Genomic DNA, 13,501 nt, shown 5'->3' with positions numbered 1-13,501 from the left:
CTTTCATACTGATAGTTAAATACCACACAATACAATAGAATCAGTTGCTTGAATAGCATGTATGACACAAGAACATCTAGCAGAAATGTAGATTCTGATGGCTGTTTTATATGGCAGTGCCGGACCCCCCTCAGGCCCTCCAGCTGAACTCTGACAGCAAGGAGGACGGGACAGTTCAGTGTATCTGGAACCCCCCAGATAAAGCACATGGATATATCCGAGAATATATTGTGAGTGTGAAGCCTTCTGGAACTAAAACACGGTTATATCATTTGAAAGTCATACATGTGTCTGACTGGCTTTTTTATGTGTGTTGTGCAGGTGGAGTACAGTGAGAATGACAGTCCTGAGTGGTTTTCCCTGCGTAGCACTAACACTAATGCAGAAGTGAAGAACTTGCAACCCAGTTCACACTACAGATTCAGGGTAAGACACAATAAGAAACACACCAGCGTCATTAAAAAAGTAACATTAAATTACATTTGATTTCATCGTTATTTCATAACCCCGTTTTTTCGTCAGGTGGCTGCCGTCACAAGCAGAGGAGTGGGAAACTGGACTGAAATCAAATCTATTATTCCTCAAAAAGGTAATTAGTGACTTTTTAAAAGGTTCTCAAGAAGGGTACTGGCTCCCCCTGCTGGACATTTACACTCAAGTCTTTTATCTTATAGTGCAGTTGTAATGAATTGTTTTATGAAACGTCTTTTCCAGCTTTATCTCCACCTACTGTCGTGATCACCAGCTTCACAGAGAACTCGATAAGCTTATCCATCACTTCTAACTATAAGGTGAGGCGTTTGCTCTGCGTCTGAATGTGGATTTCATAGTTGTCCTTTTTCAACTTAAAAATGTACTCTTCGTGTATCTATGTTAGGTGGTGCACTATTTTGTCGTCATTTCATGGGTATTTGACGAACATGTGAAGGAGAGCAGGAATTACACAGTTTCAGGAACACTGCAAGGTAAAAACACATCACAGCAGGGGGTTTCCTGGCTCAAAATGAGGCGGAGGTGGTGCCATCCTGATCTTGTACACACACACGTAGGCCTACCGTACCTTTAAGTGGCTTAACCAAAGTGACTTTGAGTTTGACATATTAAAAGTTCTAATAAAATTAGATAAAAATGACAATTATTAAGTTATATAAAACATTACTTTTATTCAACCAAACAGAATTTTTTTTAATCAAATAGCTTTTTTATTATTTTCAACTAACTTTTCAGCCCACAATAGCCAACTGAATTAACCAGTCTTACTAAGTGAGCAACGCTCATTCACATCTTGCATTCTCTGTGGTTCACTTTAAATGATTCAATGATCTCTTATATTCTCTAGTGACTGAAAAGTTCAATAGTTTAAATGAATCGGTTCAAATGAGTCATTCGTGTGTGAGTCGTTCTAAACGCAATGTGCGTTCATACTGGCGAACTCGCTGTGTACAGTATACGCTGATTCAACGGTCCAACTGCACAGCTGAAGACATTACAATGATGTACGTCATGTTAATTTAGGAAATATCAAGAAATTAAACGTACTTGGATGCAAAACAAACACAAGGCTGGCTCTTGTTCTGCAACTCTTTTTAGCGCCTCGGTGTGCTGATAAGGAAACAGCGCCTCCACTGTGGCGTAATGTCGCAACTGCAGTTACAAATGACAGTCTGTTAAATGCACGCAGCATTCTTGTAAAGACTCACAACATAATTTTGGCGAGAGCCTGAGGCGGCATGACATTTGACGGAGGCGGCCGCCTCCAATTTCTCTATGCAGGAAAACCCCTGCACAGTTATAAGACATTAGTATTTTTACATGAAGACATGCTCATTTGTGTCATCGTTTTTCCCTGTTTCTTGTGCAGCCACTAACCTGTCAGCAGGGACGGTGTATGAGGTGGCCGTGTGGGCTCACACAGATGAGGGAGACAGTCCCACTGCTTTCTCTCGCCAACAAACCAAGGGAACCTCACCTGTTCAACCTTCACTGAAGGCCCGGGCTCTTAACCAGACTGCTGTGGAGTGCAGCTGGACCGGACCTCCCGCTGAGGTGGGATTACATTTAGTGTGTGTAAATGGAAGTGTTTTAATTTTACTTTTTTTGCTTTGCTTGTCTTTACTCCAAATGCAAATATTATTGTTGCTATTATAAATACTTTTACAAAATGTTTAAAATATTTGTAATACTTTACCTTATAAGGGATTTTTAGCATTAGGTAATGCATCAGCTAACATGAACTAACAATGTACAATACTTCTACAGCATTTATTTTTATCTTTTTATTAATATTATTAATATCATATTAAAGGAGTCATTCACTTCAAAATTTCCCCACATTGACTTTCCATAGTAGGAATAAAAATGACTATGGAAAGTGAATGGGGGCACATTTTGAAGTGAACTATACTTTAATTCAATTAATTATTTATTTATAATTGTTCATTTCAGCATTTACTAATAGATTTTTAAAATCAAAATTTGTAACACTCTATTAAAGTGATAGTTCACCCAAAAATGACATTTCTGTCATCCTTTACTCACCCTCTTGTCATTTCAAACCTGTATGACTTTCTTTCTTCTGCAGAACACAAAAGAAGATATTTTGAAGAATGTTGTTAACCGGCACCCATTCACTAGCATTGGTATTGTATCCATATAATAGAAGTGAATGGGTGCCAGCACTGTTAAGTTACCAACCTTCTTCAAAATATCTTCTTTTGTGTTCTGCAGAAGAAAGAAAGTCATACAGTTTAAAATGTCAAGAGGGTGATTAAAGCATGACAGAATTTTCATTTTGGGTGAACTATCACTTTAATAGAGTGTAGCAAATGTTGATTTTAAGAATCTATTAGTATACATATTTGATGATGGAATTTTCAATTTTGGGTAAACTATAACTTTAACATTAGTTAATGGACAATAATAGGGATGTAACTATATTATCGATATCTTGTTATCGCATAAACAAAATGTTCTCAATATTATCGTGGTCACATGACTGTATGAAACGATAGGTCTTCCGGGCCTAACATAGAGAATGCTAGAAAAAATAATAGATGTTACCTTTGGCAAGGTCCATCTGGTGCAATTATTTTATTTTATAAAAGGGATATTTAGGTCACTTGACCCAGCTCATACTATAACTCATACCTCTAAGGAACAGTTATGATTATTATGAGGATAATGAAAAGAGGATGCTTATGGCACGTTTCCAAGTCATCATTTGTCATTTTAAATATTGCAATAAATATCGAGGTATTATCGTACAGTGAGATTTTGATATTGTTACATCCCTAGACAATAAACTAACATGAACATGTCTAACACAAAGATTACTAAATGCTGAAAGTCTAATTGCCCATTGTTAGTTCATGTAAGCAAATGCATTTACCAATGTTGGGAAAAAGTTAGCGGTTTATGAAATACAAAATATAAAAATAAAATTAGAATGATTTTTAGTAAAATAAGTATTATTTATCTCCGCTATTTACCTGCCCAGAAGAACGCTTACGTTTCAAGCAGCACAACTCGTCTCACTCTCTGTGTGAACAATAATGTGTGTGTTTTCACAGATGTATGGGGTGTTCTATGCCACATCCTTCCTGGAGCTTTACCGTAGACCTTACAGGCGAAACACCACCTCCAGCAGTCTGACAGTCCTAGTAGACAGTGATGAGCAGTACCTTTTCCTGGTTAGTGTCCACACTTTGTCCTCACTTTCAATATCGAAACTCAAGAGAAATCCACACGTTTGTGAATTTTGTATGTGGTTTAAAGGTGAGGGTGATCGTTCCATTCCTGGGTCCTCCATCTGAGTATGCAGTAGTTAAGATGATCCCCAACGAGCGACTGCCACCTCGAAACCTGCATAAAGTGCGAGTGGATAAGACACAAGCCACTCTGAAGTGGCAGCCACCGTACGACTCTCCCAGCAGTCCTCTGGTGCGACATTTTTATTGTAAAGCAGTTTTACATTTATGCATGTGCATTCAGGATATACATTTAATCGGTATGCGTGTTCCCTGGGGATCGATGTATGACTTTGGTTATAATGTAGTTTGGATAGTAGCCGTTTGCTTGAGTATTTAAAGACATGTTTGTGTTTATGTACCAGACCTATGCAGTGCACGTGAGAGACATGGTTCGTAAGACGGAGAGGGACTACAAAGTGAAAACTCAGAATAATACAGTGGAGTACACGCTCAAAAGTCTGGAGCCTGGAGGACGCTACAGCATCACCATCAGACTGCTCAACATGAGCAAAGAGACCAGCTACACACTCAACACCGGTAAGAACATCTCTTCATTACTTCATTTCAGTCATATATATATGAACATTCTCTCACATACATACATCTTTTTTGTTCACACAGTTCCTCTGCCTGCACCCGAGGCCCTCAAGATCATAGAAGAACAAGACCACGTGTTCCTTTTCTGGAAGAGTCTCGCTGTGAAGGACCGGACCTTCAATGAGAGCAGGGTTAGATACTAGAAGTTTACAAAACATTACTTAAATACTCTCTCCACACGTCAACATTAATCTCTGCATGTTCCCTCAGGGCTATGAGGTGTACATGCATGACAGCGTGACCAACTCCAGCACATGTCTGGGCAACACCACAGAGACATTCTTCAGGATCAGCAGCTTGTTGGTGGGACATAACTACACGTTCTCGGTGCGGGCACGCTGCCTGCTCAACAACCAGCTGTGCGGAGAGGCGGCAGCGCTGTTGTATGACGAACTGGGGAAAGGAGCAGGTCTGACAGTTTGCTGTTTACAAATACTATGCGTTACGCATGATTTTCTTAAAACTGTGTTCTAGAGTTGTTCTCTGTGGCACCTGACACAGCTTTTCATCCGTCAGGGCCGAATGATTCTGCATCTCAGTCGGGGAAATCGGGAGACACGGCAGCTGTGGTGGTTCCAGTGTTGTTTCTGCTGCTGGTGGGGGTGTGTGGAGGACTTGTGGTCCTTTACGTCCGGCATCGACGGCTACAGCACAGCTTCACGGCTTTTGCTAACAGCCACTACAACTCGCGCCTAGGCTCGGCCATTTTCTCCTCAGGAGATGAGCTGGGTAAGAAAAAGGTTCTTTTGTGCATTTTTGCATCCTTTTCAGTATTCATTTGAATATACTTCATTGAATTAATTTCATTTATATTCGTTTGATTCAGCTGAGCTCAGTTCATTAAGTTTGGTTTAGTGTATCTCAGTTCATTTGAGCTCAGTTTTGTTCACTTTAATTCAATTGAGTATACTTCAGTTCACGTCTGGTTAGTGTAGGTTGCGTTTTTTGTGTGAATTTAATCAGTTTAATTTCGGTTTCTTTTGTTCATTTCATCAGTTAACACATTGCTTTTATTATTTTTCCTCTCTCCTGTAGGTGATGATGATGAAGATGCTCCTATGATCAGTGGTTTTTCAGATGATGTTCCCATGGTGATTGCATAGCTGGACGACTCTTCTCTCCTTCACTTTCCTCCTCCACCTCCTTATCTCGTTTTCTTACGGCCCTTCCTCTCGACCCCCCGTCACTTAGAAACGCTGGATTCGGGTTTCAGGACCCCAAGGAAGAAGAAAACATGGAGCGAAAGAGATATTTTTGAATATAGGATGCACTTTTATCGGATTCGCAATAACTTATTTTTTATATATAATATATGTGGGTATTGGACTTTGTAGGCATTAACTGAAGCAAACTGTGAAGAAGTTTGTCATCGGATCGGCGCGCTCACCGAACAGGGAAAAGACCCTTATCATAAACTCATTACATTTGCTTAAAGCCAAAACAAGCACCTAGATATGGGTACAGTAGATCAGTGCAGAAAATAAAAAATGTGTACAGATGAATAAAAGGGCCATTGAATGCTGTCGAAAAGGGAAGGCGGTTCGACGTAGGCTGTTGACAGTAAATTGCACAGGATTGGATTTTTGTTGCATACGCTCGATTCGTGTCACTTTATGTCAGTAGACCTGCGTAATTCCATGGTACCTTGTTTACACGTTGTATCCATTTATGACTCGTCAGCAATAGTTTTCATTCCCTTTTCTTTTTTAAAATGTGAAATTTGTATGACCTCCCTTGGTTGTTTTATCAGTTATTTTCAGATGAGAGTTAAATAAGACGTCTTGAAGACGAAAGCGTCTCATTATGTGTTGTCCACATTTAGATCCACGCCAATTGCATTTTTTCTCTCTTTTTGCCTCACACGTTTTATCTAGCAGAGCATATTTTTTCATAGCCTATCCTATGTGCTGCCATTGGTTTTAGTTTTTAGTGTTCTCAGGGAACTGGGTTAATGTAGATTGTACCAGCGTTAGCAGTCACACTGCCACAGGCGGCGCAGTGTGTTTCTTTCTCAAACTATTGTGCTGTACAGGAGTTCAGTATTGCCGAAGCCTGTGCAGATCCTGTCTGAGCATCAGGCCTGATTCTAGTCTCTCTTGTGCCAACAGAAAAGCAGAAGGTAGAGCAGACGTCATGCTTTTCTTAACCGTTGTGAAGAGGTGCATGTTAAATCCATGTTGCCTTTGGGTTGCGGGTGTTGCTTATAATTTGCTTATGAATGTATTTTTTCGTTCAAACTTTTTTTTTTTTTCGTAACTTGTATTGAGGTGACCAGAGAAAGGAAAATGGTTATGGTCTCCCTGTTTCTTTCGTGTTTGTAATGAGGTTAATGGCCAGTTTACATTCAGATGCTTGTGGTCATTATTAATATTTCATCATTGTTTATTGGCGTTAACTGCTCGATTAAATGGTTTCATTCACTACCACATTGCCTTATTACACACTGAGCACAGTATGTAGCAGTATGTCAGTGCGATCACACGAAGCACATGCTCACAGAAAATTAGAACTGTACATGTAAAAAAAAACAGAATGATGTGATAGAAAATGTGTGTATCGACATATTGTGAATGACCACTGTATAATGTTTTCAACAGTGCAGCACTTGTGTGAGTCCTGAGCCATCATTTATGTTTCTTTGTATTCTTCACTCACGACCATTTGTGGCGTTTGCCTGGTTTGATTTAGGTCAATACGATGTAAGATTTTTACATAGCGGTGACGTGTGTCACTGCCATGTTGAAATCTTTGCCTGCCTACTGAGGGTTTTAAAGATAAGAATCTTTTAAGTGGTACAATGTGAGATGTTTTACCAACCACTTATGCTGAAATAAATGTGGAAAAATGTTGAGTCGGCCTTGATACTTTCACTCTGCAGTATTGACTTCTCATAGAATCAATACTTTTCAATTCATTTAATGATGTTAGTAAAGCCAAATCAGTTCCTGCACTCTGAGGGTTAAACCCAAAAGTGGATATTAATATTTTTGTGTGTGTAATGAATGATTCATTAGGAATTTCCCTGATGATTCCTTCTCATCTTCAACTCACCACATCTAAGCAAAAAGAAAATGTAACACTTGAGCAGGGTCATTCTGTAAAACAGAAAGTTTAAAGTAAGATGGATTTAAGTGTGACTGAAAAGATTTAAACAATAGAAAATCAAGTCAATCATTTTTGGTTAGCGTTTAACAAATAACAAAAAACATCTAATTAAAATATTGTTGTATGTGAACACATTTGGTGGTAACAGGTGTGGAACGAAAATGAGAAGATCTGTGTTAAAAGATTTGTTAACGTCTTTATTAACTGATTTGGATTATAGTGTAGCATACAGTAATGTAAACCTAAATCTGGTATTTTGTAAAATGATAACAAACATTCTATACCATGATAAATTTAACACACATCAGTTTATTTATAGGCCTGCATTTGAAATGAAAGCACTTTTGAAATAAGGAACGTTTAACATTTATCGTATTTAACATCTCGATTAGGTTATTTACCCAAAACTTGCTCACCCTCAGGAAAATTATCTATTTGCCTATCGCAAAAAACTGCGAATTATGTTGTGAAAGAAATTCCATGATAAACAACTATATCAAAACTATATTTTAGCATCTTTCATATTTTTTATTATTAGTATTAAATTATAGTTATTTGTAGATTTCTTCATTTATAATACATTTATTTGTAAATACATCAGTTTACTAAAGGCAAATAAATTATATTGCAGACAAAGTGTAATATAATGCATTTATTTATTTTTGTTATATGAATAAGGAAGAACTTAAAAAGTGAAAGGTAGGTATTATTGTATTCTGACATTTTGGCATTATTTCTTAAACTTATTGCTTCATCCACATTTGAATTAAAAACAATAAGCAAAGTGTGTAAATAGAAGTATTGAGCAAAATAATTTCACCTCAGGCAAAGCGAAAGCAAACTTGGAAATAACACGGTTCACACAAATGAACAAACAAAACACTCATTTGAAACGATTTTGTTGGGGTAAAACAATACAGTCGTGGCCAAAAGTTTTGAGAAATATTTTTCACGAAGTCTACCGCTTCAGTGATTTTTATGTTTTTGTCAGATGTTACTATGGTATACTGAAGTATAATTACAAGCATTTCATAAGTGTCAAAGGCTTTTATTGACAATTACATTAAGTTTACGCAAAGACTCAATATTTGCAGTGTTGACCCTTCTTTTTCAAGATCTCTGCAATTCGGCCGGGCATGCTGTCAATCGACTTCTGGGCCACATCCTCACTGATGGCAGCCCATTCTTGCATAATCAATGCTTGGAGTTTGCAAGAATTTGTAGGTTTTGGTTTGTCCACCAGCCTCTTGAGGATTGACCACAAATTCTCAATGGGATTAAGGTCTGGGGAGTTTCCTGGCCATGGACCCAAAATGTTGACGTTTTGGTCCCCGAGCCACTTAGATATTACTTTTGCCTTATGGCAAGGTGCTCCATTATGCTGGAAAAGGCATTGTTCATCACCAGAAGTTGCTCTCTGAGGATGTTTTTGTGCCATTCTTTGTTCATGGCTGTGTTCTTAGGCAAAATTGTGAGTGAGCCCACTCCCTTGGCTGAGAAGCAACCCCACACATGAATGGTCTCAGGATGCTATACTGTTGGCATGACACAGGACTGATTGTAGCACTCACCTTTTCTTCTCCGGACAATCTTTTTTCCAGATGCCCAAACAATCGGAAAGGGGATTCACCAGAGAAAATGACTTTACCCAGTCCTCAGCAGTCCACTCCCTGTCCCTTTTTCAGAATATCAGTCTGTCCCTGATGTTTTTCCTAGAGAGAAGTGGCTTCTTTGCTGCCCTTCTTGACACCAGGCCATCCTCAAAAAGTCTTGGCCTCACTGTGCGTGCAGATGCAATCACACCTGCCTGCTGCCATTCCTGAGCAAGCTCTGCACTGGTGGTGCCCCGATCTCGCAGCTGAATCAACTGTAGAAGACCATCCTGGCACTTGCTGGACTTTCTTGGGCGCCCTGAAGCCTTCTTCACAACAATTGAACCTCTCTCCTTGAAGTTTCTGATGATCCAATAAATGGTTGATGTAGGTGCAATCTTACTCGCAGCAATATTGCCTGAGAATCCCTTTATGTGCAAAAGCAATGATGACTGCACGTGTTTCCTTGCAGGTAACCATGGTTAACAGAAGAAGAATGATTTCCAGCACCACCATCCTTTTAAAGCTTCCAGTCTGTTATTCTAATTCAATCAGCATTACAGAGTGATCTCCAGCCTTGTCCTCGTCAACACTCTCACCTGTGTTAACCAGAGAATAGGCTTGTTCGAATTGATGCGGCGCCGCAAGATCCAACAGGAGGATGACATCAAAGTACCGCGAGAGCGATTCGAAAAACTACAAGAAATTTGGTTTCGAATCGATCTCGCGGTACTGTGATGTCATAAGCCTGTCGGATCGGCTTAATTCGCGTTTGGTGTGAACCCAGTGAAGGGGGCGGAACTCTTCGGATTCTAAATTGGATTTGATTGGACAAGAACTTTGACGAGAGGCTGAAGTATACGTGATGTCATGGAATTTCTAGATTTTTTTTAGCACACATGCCATACTATCAGTTTTGAACGCTTACATTTTCTAAATGGGAATTTTGTCAGCTTTGTGTGTCATTTATCAAATTATTTAGCTGCATATTTGAAACAGTTGGTGAATTTTTTTTCTTAAAAAAGTGCAAAACGTATTCAAAAAATAAGCATTAAATGCGTTACTTTCTACGTTCTAATTAAGGTCTTGTGCCGAAAACGGGGTGCTAAATATTTTTAGTTCATTTCAGTCTTTTTAATAATTTCAACCAACACCATCACTGTATGTCTGTACTTATGATGTCTCTCCTTTCCTTTGCATGACTTTCCATCTTCATGCCACTGTTTGAGACATGAAAAGTCATGTGACCAGATAAAATGACAGGTATGTCAACAGTTAATTTCAAACTCTTAATGTGTTGAAAAAATTCTGTTTTATTGTTTTTGTAAACATCTCTCTATGCCTGTATAGGCTATACTCTTCTTTCCTTTGCATGACTTTCCATCCTCATGCAACTGTTTGAGACATGAAAACTACATCTGGTTTCACACTCCAGGACTTTTGGCCATTTTTGACAGATTTCCAAAGTCTTCGACAAAATCTCTAGCTCGCGGCCAAAACTCATGCTCATGGTTTTTGGCGATGTACGTTGAGTATGAGCAGATCAGTGCCATGATCTGAGATTTCCAAAGACAGTATAGTTTTTTATAGTTTGAAAAGGAAAATTAAAGATAGAGACAGGGGAGAAGACAAAGTACCTTGAATGGGTTTTCAAACATGTGTCAACATTGTGGTAGCGCTATAACTTTGAAAACCTTTGAAAAAACCACTTCAAGTCAAGGGGCATTTTTTAAATCACATTGTTAAGCTACATGCATGTTTTGTAAGTCTACTACTATTGTGATTTTTAGATGTAATACACTGTCACAGGTCTTAAAAAGGCACAGCATATATAGTGCCTTTCACCCACACTAGTTTTACCTTCTAACATTTTTTTAAACATACAGCGCTTTTTCACCAGCAGAGGTCTCTCACGTCTTTGCATTCACTCGCGTAACAGTTCAACGGGAAAGAAAGGCAAGCTATTCTCACACAGAGACATGAGTGACAGCTCTCACAACAGTGTGAAATGTTGACAGTTTTGTTGCTTTGAGAGAGCAAATTTATATTATTCGATTAAATACAATCGCTTAAACTCCTCTGAAAGGTTTACCTGTGCATAGTAGAACAGAAAAATAATAGGCTACTCCAAGTAGGCTATTAGATCAAATATGCTATCTGGCATGAGGCATGAAACATAATAATAACAACCACAACGTCATATTTAAAGTATCATATTTAGACCCATCCAATAGAAGAGAACAGTTTTGAGTTTTGTTACAGAATTGTTCAAATCTATTTTGGGTTTGCTGTTGAGTAGTCTACTTTGTTCGAATGATCTGCTCTTTGTCTTTTATTATTTGTTTCAAAATGATAACAAACGTTCATAATATGATGGTTCTTGATGTTCCACCAATGTACACAGTTATGTCACCACAATGTAATAGCCCATTTGTTGTTTGTAATAGTGAGGTAATTGATGTTAGCTGTCCAGTGTGTGCAGATAAGGGCTGTTAAGTTTTACAATGCTAAAGCTGCACTGGGACAAACAATTAGCCTAGCCTACATGAGGTCAATAATGGATCTGTATCTAGATAACAAAGGTCAGACAGAAAGGTCCATGTCTATATTTGATATATTTTGATGTTTTTGTTGTTGTTATAATTGTATCATTATTTTAAGTACATTTTCAGAAGAATACCAGCACGGGGTAGAAATATGACAGGTTTACATGGAAAGACCAGTAGTGGGTGCACCAGAACAAAACACCCCATTTTCCTGCACGAATGAACCCTGTGACTTACAAGAGCACATAATCTGTGGACATGATTTTTCTTTCCTTGCTCTTTCCTGTCCTTGTTCTTTTCCCCCTCTTCAATATTCTTATTGATTAATTAAAAGAGTTGGAATTCTGATACCCATTACAGCAATGAAAGAGCTTCGCAGATATCAGATCATATTTATAAACTTTAAGGAATATTTCTATTAAACATGAGAATTCTGTAATTTGCTCATCCTTGTGTTTTTCTAATGACTTTCTATTTTCTATGAAACACATGGTGGTGTATCTACCAGATTCTTTTCATTTAATGAAAATATTACAATGACATAATAGTGAGTGCAGAAAAAAAATAGTTCTTGTGAAAGTTGTTTAAACAATCATTTTGGTTACATAAATCGTTTAATAAGGGAAAGTTTTAATATAATTTTTTATCTGGAAAAGAATCATTTGACAGGTTCAGAAAAAGAGGATTTAAATAAATTTGTTTTAATTAAGGCAGATTACCTTGGCACCAAATCAAGTATAAGATATTAAATGTAGCAGCTTAATGTTTTATCATTTTGTCAAATTGTAGATTGCATTAGTTACTTAATTCACATTTAGTCTATTCACATTTAATCACACTATATGCTAATCATTTTGCCCATCTTAAGTCCAATTCAAATAAATTTGTTGTTATCACAACTGAAAAAGAATTAATCTGATTTTATTCACAGTCATTGATATAATGATTTAAATGTTTTCTTGTATGTGTCTTGTGTTTGTGTGGTCATCCAGTCCAGCGGGTCAGTCGTCTTAACTTGGAAACATCTGCTGAAACTCACACTCATGGAGTTGAAAGGTCAGCTGGCAGGTGGCAGAAAAAGGTCAAGGCCAGGTTTGATGCAAGAGGTTAACTAACTAGTCTGTAAAGTTAAGCGCAAGGGACCATTTTAGGAGAAGAGTGTAACTGGATATGAAAAGTTTTTTTTTCTTTATCATCCCTGCATCTTAATATAAATTACCTTCAGTGTTTCTGACAGGGATTTGGCCCTTTTTCTCATGGGTCACGACTTCCCTCTGTGGCTAATGCTGAAGGCGGTTTGTTCTCTGCTTTGGAGTGATATAACTTCCTTGACCCTTTCATATAAATTCTTGTGATTGGGAGCACTGCTGTAACAACATCAACTATGGGGCATTAAGTGCAAGTCTGAAAGGATTTGGCATCGGGTTAAGAGTAGAAGAAACTATTTTATAGATTTGCTTTGAAATAACCCTGGTTTTATAAGGAGAAATACTGTACATATATAACATTAATTGTGATATTGACAACTGTAGAATAAAAAAAATGCCAAGCACCCCAAAAGAGTTTGATTCCATATGACCAATACACATGATCAACATCCACAAGGCTCATTTTTCTAGATATAATATGGTGTCTGGATAGCTAGCTGTCCATGTCTAAAACCAATTTCTGTTGGACAACCGTGCCGGTCCTTTTAGCCAATGGAGGAGAATGGTGCTGTTCCTCTCCTAGCAACATGACTCTTAGAAGTGCTAACTGACAAGTATAACATCGCAAATACAAAAAGCAGAGGTGGACGAAGTACACAACTTCCTTACTTGAGTGAAAGTACAGATACTACTGGTCAAATATTACTCCACTACAAGTAAAAGTTGTAAAGACAGATTCTTACTTGAGTAAAAGTACAGAAGTA

At 38.0% G+C, this 13,501-nt stretch overlaps 1 protein-coding gene across 1 annotated transcript in view; it reads left to right on the top strand.

The window, feature by feature from the left end:
• sorl1 (sortilin-related receptor, L(DLR class) A repeats containing) overlaps nucleotides 1-7,197 on the top strand; it is a 43,710-nt gene extending 36,513 nt beyond the window's left edge. The window contains exons 36-48 of the mRNA XM_057350886.1: nucleotides 118-230; nucleotides 322-426; nucleotides 523-589; nucleotides 715-791; nucleotides 878-965; nucleotides 1,862-2,046; nucleotides 3,570-3,689; nucleotides 3,775-3,939; nucleotides 4,112-4,286; nucleotides 4,371-4,477; nucleotides 4,557-4,755; nucleotides 4,863-5,075; nucleotides 5,382-7,197. Coding sequence (XP_057206869.1) covers nucleotides 118-230; nucleotides 322-426; nucleotides 523-589; nucleotides 715-791; nucleotides 878-965; nucleotides 1,862-2,046; nucleotides 3,570-3,689; nucleotides 3,775-3,939; nucleotides 4,112-4,286; nucleotides 4,371-4,477; nucleotides 4,557-4,755; nucleotides 4,863-5,075; nucleotides 5,382-5,449 — 1,682 coding nt within the window. The 3' untranslated portion in view covers nucleotides 5,450-7,197. The remainder of the gene's footprint in view (nucleotides 1-117; nucleotides 231-321; nucleotides 427-522; nucleotides 590-714; nucleotides 792-877; nucleotides 966-1,861; nucleotides 2,047-3,569; nucleotides 3,690-3,774; nucleotides 3,940-4,111; nucleotides 4,287-4,370; nucleotides 4,478-4,556; nucleotides 4,756-4,862; nucleotides 5,076-5,381) is intronic.
• Nucleotides 7,198-13,501: the final 6,304 nt, after the last annotated feature.

This window comes from Triplophysa rosa, linkage group LG14, assembly GCF_024868665.1.
Source record: "Triplophysa rosa linkage group LG14, Trosa_1v2, whole genome shotgun sequence".
NCBI lineage: Eukaryota > Metazoa > Chordata > Actinopteri > Cypriniformes > Nemacheilidae > Triplophysa > Triplophysa rosa.
Note: the sequence above shows the minus strand (reverse complement) of the source record. Positions and strands in the feature narration are given on the sequence as shown.